This window comes from Paramacrobiotus metropolitanus, unplaced genomic scaffold (assembly GCF_019649055.1).
Source record: "Paramacrobiotus metropolitanus isolate TYO unplaced genomic scaffold, Prichtersi_v1.0 Parri_scaffold0000479, whole genome shotgun sequence".
Lineage (NCBI taxonomy): Eukaryota > Metazoa > Tardigrada > Eutardigrada > Parachela > Macrobiotidae > Paramacrobiotus > Paramacrobiotus metropolitanus.
This window is the reverse complement of record NW_026570699.1, coordinates 9,810-17,034: the sequence shown is the minus strand read 5'-3', so window position 1 is coordinate 17,034 and position 7,225 is coordinate 9,810. Positions and strand designations below refer to the sequence as shown.

Below are 7,225 nucleotides of genomic sequence, written 5' to 3'. Positions count from 1 at the left end.
AACCGGCGAAAATCCTTTGTCTAACTGGCGAAAGCCCCACCCCCACTGTCCAACCAGCAAATTTCTTCCCCTATAATAATAATTGTTTCCGCCCATCCACTTTTGCGTTGCTGCTAAGTGCATCTCGCAATAACAATATTTGCTTCCGTCTATACGCCAATAATACTTACTGGCACAGCCAATAGGCGAAATCCGTTCCGAAAAAGTTGCGTAAATTTACAAATAAAATTTACGAAAAACGAAAACCTTTGAACCAAACCACGTGACTTTACGGGTTTTTTAAGCTATTGCGTAAGGAGAAATGGCGAATGGTCTGAGAGAAGATGTTGGCTAAAGAACCGGAAAAAATAATAAGAATATATTAATCAAAATCATGAAGCAAAATTAAAATAAAATGAATGCAAAATCCGTTTTCAAAATTTAAATACAAAATGTAAACATGTCGGATTTGCAGTTTGTTACAGTAAATATTTTCACCTTTCGCACTTGTCATATTGTGTTGTTATTACGGTGTGTTGCCATAGTTATGGTTTTCACAATAATAATTGTTTCCGCCCATTCGCCGTTAATACTTTCTGATACAGCCAATAAGCAGAATTCGTTTCGAAAACGTTTCGTAATTTGAAAAATGAGATTTACGAAAACGAAAAGCTTCGAACCAAACTACATGAATTTACACGTTTTTGAAGCTATGGAATAGGGAGAAGTGACGTATGGTCTAGGAGGAGATGTTGGCTAAAGAAACCAAAAGAAACGGCTAATGCAAAGATACTCATATAATGCGAACTTTGCCGGATTCGCAATGTGTTAAATGTTTCCGCCCATCGTTATTACTGTAACAGTACTTTCCAATAATGTGTTGGTATTACGTACGGTGTGTTGCCATAGTTATTCTTTCCGCAATAAAAACTGATTCCGCCTATTCGACGTTAGTACTTTCTGATTCAGCCAATCGGCGAAATTCAATCGAAAAAAGTTTCGTAATTTTGGGAGTAAAAAGTATAGAAAACGAAAACCTTAAGTGCACCCTATGCGAATTTACACGTTTTTTAAGCTATCGTGTAGTCCGAAAGGTCGAATGGTTTGGGAGGAGATGTCGGGTAAAAAAGGCGAAAAAAACGGCGGAGTAGGAATTGTACATACAAGGCAATCCTCGGCCTCCGGCCTCGGCTTGCAAAACGTAGAACCTGTAGGAGATGTAGAAAAGTGAAAGGGAATGTCTCCTAGGGCAAAATATTTAGAAAGGAATCAGTTTTCGAAACATTTTAATTTGATGAACCATGTTTACCGCAACTTTCGTAATTTCATTTGTTGTAAAAAACAACTGTTATTTATTTGGCTAGAACTATTTTTTGTTTGACTAGGTTTTATTTTTGCTATCACCAAAACACAGAATCAAAAAATAACCGCAATACAGTGGCGCAAAAACATGCTTACTGAAATCACTTTTATAGTTTGCAGAGAAAGGATTAAAAACCTTTTTTCTACCGTGTTTTCTACATTATTTGAAAATTTTAAAACATCCATATGATCACGGAAGCGAAAAAATAACTGCGTTGATTTTCAAAACATGGTTCTTTAATTTCGTCTTTGGCTAAGCGCTATCGCATGTTGGCCGCAAAACGGCTTTTGCGGAAATAAAAAGATTATAATTTAAAAAGGGCATACCATCTGCCAGACTGGGCGAAACCGATTGGTTTGGCAGGAAAATCCGATATATTATTTAATTGTGACGTTGATTTTAAACCAACTCTCAATGAAAATAAAAATGTTCCATTTTAATCTATAAATCTGGGGCCTGTTTATATGGAAATAAATTTAAATATTTGTAATTTTTATTTTCTACGCTTGTTTTTAACTTAATTTTATTTTAACCTATAATTGGGCGGCGCTTTCTGGGCGGTAATTTCGTTAGAACAATTTTGCGTATCAGCGACCTGCCTTCCATCGTTTTTCATAAATTTAGATACTAATATAAATATTAAACCAAATATTTTGTTAATTTAAATAATTCTATTTCTAATTTCTGTAAATTTTTTGTTAAATTTGTTTCAATAAAAAAATTAAAATTTAAATAAAAAATTGTTTTTTTAAAAAAATAGCAAAAAGAAATGAAAAGGTAAAATTAAAAATAAAAAGGTGCTGCAAATAAGCTATAAGCCTTCGGGTGACTATTGAGCACTGACTTTTGTTTGACCGGCGAAAATCGATTTCCTTTTTTTCTGACCGGAGGAAATTACTTCCCGTTTTTTTAACTAGCAAAAACCTTTCCCAGCTTTTTAAATGGCGGAAATCTTTACCTCCTGTCTAACCAACGAAAATTTCTTCCCCTCTGACTAACCGGCGAAATTCTCTAATAGTCTTTCTGACCGGCGAAATTCCCTAACCCTCTGTCTAAGCGGCGAGATTCCCTTGTCCACTTTGTCTCACCGGCGAAAATTTATCAGTTTTGTCTGACCGGCGAAAATCCCGCGCCCTCTGTCTAACTGGCGAAATTTCATTTTTCCAATGTTTGACCTTCCATTTTTGTATGACCGGCGAAGATTCTTTCCCCATTTGTAACTGACAAAAATTCCTGTTAATGCCTAGGCAACGTTGGTGGTAGTTTTGGAAAGATTTCCGAAAATTATTAATTATATTAAGCCAATAATAATAATAATAATGTACGTTATTAATCAGTCTGTACTACGTCACGCCTTTCCGTATTTCCGTATTTCCACTATTTTGCTTTTCCTATTTGTGTATTTTCACTATTTCCGCAATGGTCAATGGTGCTGCAAATAAGCCTTCGTCAAGAGCGTAAAATTAGTCTGAAGCCATGAAGAGTGTTCGTCACACAATTCCAATTCCACGATCCCAATACCATTTCCCAGTGCTATTGGCGCTCGCGCTCGTACAATGATGTGATTCGCAACGACCGCTAGTTTTATTCTGTATTTTAGCTATAATTTAAACCAATTAATGTTTCTAGGCGGAAATTCCGTAAGAACATTTTTGCGTATTTCCGAATTGTCGTACTTCGTTTTTTTAAGGAAATAATCTTCTGATGCTGTCTTTTTGTAAATGCTGTTCGTTGCGAACTGGCTAATGCAAAAATACTAATGTGAATATGCCGGATTCGCAAGATGTTAAGTAATTGTGAATGTTCGCATAATGAAATTTATTTCATGTGCTGAAATGATTTCATGGGGAAATGGAAGAGCACCGAAACACCACTCAATTTAGTTAAATTATTAGTGGTATTGGCGCTCGCGCTCGTACAGTGATATGGTTCGCAACGACCGCTAGTTTTATTCTGTATTTTAGCTATAATTTAACCCAATTAATGTTTCTAGGCGGAAATTCCGTAAGAACATTTTTGCGTATTTCCGAATTGTCGTACTTCGTTTTTTAAGAAAATAATCTTCTGATGCTGTCTTTATGTAAATGCTGTTCGTTTCGAACTGGCTAATGCAAAAATACTAATGTGAGTATGCCAGATTCGCAAGATGTTAAATAATTGTTTCCACCCATCATTTTTTAGCACTTTGCGAAATGTACGATGCTGTCTTTATGTAAATGCTGTTCGTTTCGAACTGGCTAATGCAAAAATACTAATGTGAGTATGCCAGATTCGCAAGATGTTAAATAATTGTTTCCACCCATCATTTTTTAGCACTTTGCGAAATGTATTACGTATTGTGTGTTACCATAGTAATTCTTTCCGCAATAATAGCTGATTCCGCCTATTCGCCGTTAGTACTTTCTGATACAGCCAATAGGCGAAATTCGATTCGAAAAGGTTTCGTAATTTCGGGAGTGAAAAGTGCTCCAAATAAAAACCTTAATGGCACCCTACGCGAATTTAGGCGTTTTTTAAGCTTTCGGGGAGAGAGTACATATAATAATAATAATAATAGTAGAGAATTTCGAATGTAATTTTGACGTAAGGTTCTGATTTAATCATTTCCGGTTAGATCATACGGTTCGGCGAACTTTCGGCGCGCATGTGCAACATTCGATCATGACGTGTACCAGCGCTGCGTACGAAACACCAGTCTGTTTCGAGTGAAATTATCAGCGATGTACGGTTAAACATGGTGATTACGAGGTGTCGTGGTTTATTTCTTGTGAGTCAGTTTCAAAACGGGAATATTCACGCGGAGTGCGACTGATTTATTTTTCGATATTACTACAGCTTGCGATGATAGTGGTGCAGCTGGTGCTTGAAAATATGCGGTTTCTATTTGTGTTTTAGCAGTACGAACCGTTGTTTATGTTGCGTTTGGCGTTGCTGAAATCGAATCAGTATTTCTGGACAGATATTTTCCGGATTTCATCCGTTTTATTAATTTGCCATCTTGGATATTTTTAAATTTTTACTTTTTACAAATTGGTGGTTATATTTTTAATTTGGTCATTGCTTAAAAATTGTTGATCTGGGATTCTGGGTGACGATTATTGCTTTATCATTTTTGACTGATTTAGTGAACGGACGTTGCACCAACCACGGTTTACCTGTCCTTGTTTTAAGACCTAATTAATTTTCTCCATCAATTTTTATTCTCATCGCCCATCCCAGTTTTGCACGATGCGATACAGGTGTCGCGTTAACTTCATCCCCACCCAACTTTGTTTCCGCTCTTGACAACCGCATTGTTTATCTTTGCAGACGGCAAGCGCTCTCACCCTGTCCACGTGATCCTCTCGCATTTCCCGTCCGCCTCTAGTCATGGTCAGTCCGCATTCCCCGTCGAGCAGCGACTTCCAGCGTGTCACCCGCTCCAAGACCCGCCTGGCCCCCTCCGATCCCTCCGACGTCAGTCCCCCCGGCGCCGCCAACAGCGGGAAGGCCCGCAAGCGGAAAATGAAAGCCGCACAGTCCAACGGCAGTCTTCCCTCTTCGTCAGCCCCCGCGGCCAGCGTCGTGACGGTGGAGACCAACGGGAGTGTGCGTGGGTTCAAGGATCTCCTGGCGGTGGGATCGGGCAGCTTCCGACCGCGACTGCCGTCCAGTGCCTCGTTTGAGGAGCGCCGCAAGCGTGAACTGGAGGTGGAGGAGGATGATAGGAAGAAAATCACCCTCTTCCGGTCTCCCTTGATGACCGTGTATTATTTTGTTATGGAAGTGTCACTTTAGGTACGGGACTTTGGGACCGGGTGAGGAAACTTTCAGGATAATTTTGCGGTGTTATTATAAATTTACGATTTTTTTTATTGTGTATTATTATTTTGCGTTTTGGCGACAGTGGAATTTTATCTTGAGAATTTTGAAGACTTTCGCAGTTTTTGTTTCTTTTTTTCAAAACTTTGTTGATAAAAATATACGTGGAATTATTTACTGCCAATGTTTTCACATCTCTTACAAGTTTTATGAATTGTTTCGTTTGGACTGGTGTTGGACTATCATATCGCAATAAGCTATGCAGTTTTGTTGTACTATTTATATATGTTATCGCAGATTTTTATTGTACTACTCTATTAATTTACTTTGGTACATATTTCCACATGGCACGGTGTCCCTAATAAATGTTTTGGCACCGCTCAATGTGTCGGTTTTTTCTTAATGCAGTTCGATGGGTTAATGTTAATCTGATTAGGACTTGATGTTTTTTCCTTTTCGGCTGTAGGCTCATTCGCTCCAACCTGATTATTCCATTTGCCCTTTTATCTGCACTGGTTGTTGTCACATACAACATTCAGGGACCGCATCAGTCGGTAAGGAAATCGGAGATGAAATTCGTTGCTCTTTATTGATCAGTAATTAGAAAAAAGGAAAAACCTTCGGCTAATTTTATTATTATGCCGAAGTTACCGAATTACGTATACTTCTCCAGTTCTCCGTATATGTTTTCAGATGATTGTATTTTTGACAGTTATTGAAAAAAATTCATTTTAAATTTTGGAAGCATTTACAACATAGTTGCGTACACTGTAAAAAGTGTATACTTACTGCCTACTGGTTAAGTTTATAGGAAAGTATATTGAAGTATAGGAAAGTTTAACTGCCGTTGCATTGCCTCCCATAATTATTTCCTTTTCTGAATTGTCCGTTTTCCGGTTTTAAAGTTTGATGAAGCTGGCTAGTGGCAACTGTTTACACAAATTGAAGCAGAATCTGGCGAAATTCCCTGGGAGCTTGGTGGTTTAATTGCCTTGTGGTTTGATTGCAGTATAATGGCTCTGGAAAGAAAAGAAGCTCTGTTGGTTTCCGGCTGGTTAGTTCCTCCCGCGGTACTTTTCGACAGGCAGCCTGAAAGTCGACATATCGTAGCAGATAGTCAATGGCTTTTTCCGCTTCAGCCAGACTGCGCAGAATCCCCGGTTGAAGATTGCCATTTGGGAGAACGATGTCCAGTGGTACAACGTTCTTAACGGTTTGAGCGCTGGCGGACGTTCTGTGAGCACGTCGCCGATCGAATTCCTGGATGGAGTTGGAGAGATTGGCCAGTTCCTCTTGAACGCTATCGCGATGTTTGTAGTATTGATCCGCCATTGCAGCGTTATATTATTATGATTGATCCGAGCGGACTTTCGTTAACCAGATTCCTGTCCACTAAATGTTTTTAAACAAGTAGACGAGTGTTTGTGCATTCTTGACGTACTGCGTGTAGCAGCCACTGTCAGTTCTCAAATTCTTACCTAGCAGTCTAGCACTACGTATTAATAGTACCGATAGGAAGCGTGAGTTTTGTTGTGCATGTACAGCTTAGGACAAAAAAGACGTAAGTATAGTCCCACCCACCGCATTCCGAACGTATGCGGCGCAGTGCGCTGTACGACTCAGCTAAAAATAATAATATCCGGTTGTCGTACAAGTGCACTTGCCACATGCGTACGGATATCTGGGTATGGGGTTTAATATGCGTCTTTTTAGTCCTAAGCTGTACACTGTACAGTTGTAAGTGATTACCGTAAGTATTGTAGTCTGTAGAGCATAAATTTAACTAGCAAGCATTGATTTAATACTTGCACATGTACAACACAACCTGTACTGCAAACTCTGCAACCTGTACAACACGTTTTATCGCCTGTTCAAAGTCCATGGTTTTCCGAGCCTGTTTTCCGGTATCTGTAGGCTTTCAGAATTTTTCCGAGTTTGCTCCAGCTCAGCTACAGACTTTAAGTACATTTTTCGTGGCCGTGATTAAATTTTGGACAGCTGATTTTGCCAGCCATTGTGGGGTCATTGTGCGCGGTGGTCACTGCGGTAAACGGTTACTTCGGCCATTTTTAAATACGGAAG

The 7,225-nt window shown here is 39.0% G+C and overlaps 1 protein-coding gene across 3 annotated transcripts; it reads left to right on the top strand.

The window, feature by feature from the left end:
* The first annotated feature begins 3,846 nt into the window (after positions 1 to 3,846).
* LOC129602459 (uncharacterized) lies at positions 3,847 to 6,687 on the top strand. 3 transcript variants are annotated; one of them, XR_008692411.1, is made up of 4 exons: positions 3,847 to 4,581; positions 4,652 to 5,139; positions 5,610 to 5,697; positions 6,153 to 6,687. XR_008692411.1 is itself a non-coding variant. In XM_055501479.1 (3 exons), the coding sequence occupies exon 1, from the start codon at positions 4,712 to 4,714 to the stop codon at positions 5,117 to 5,119; it is 408 nt and encodes a 135-aa protein (XP_055357454.1). In that variant the 5' UTR covers positions 4,652 to 4,711; the 3' UTR covers positions 5,120 to 5,139; positions 5,610 to 5,697; positions 6,153 to 6,686. The 3 variants fall into 3 exon arrangements, 1 of the variants encoding a protein (XP_055357454.1); XR_008692412.1 differs by having other exon boundaries at positions 3,848 to 4,581; positions 4,652 to 5,119; positions 6,153 to 6,685; XM_055501479.1 differs by lacking the exon at positions 3,847 to 4,581 and having other exon boundaries at positions 6,153 to 6,686.
* Positions 6,688 to 7,225: the final 538 nt, after the last annotated feature.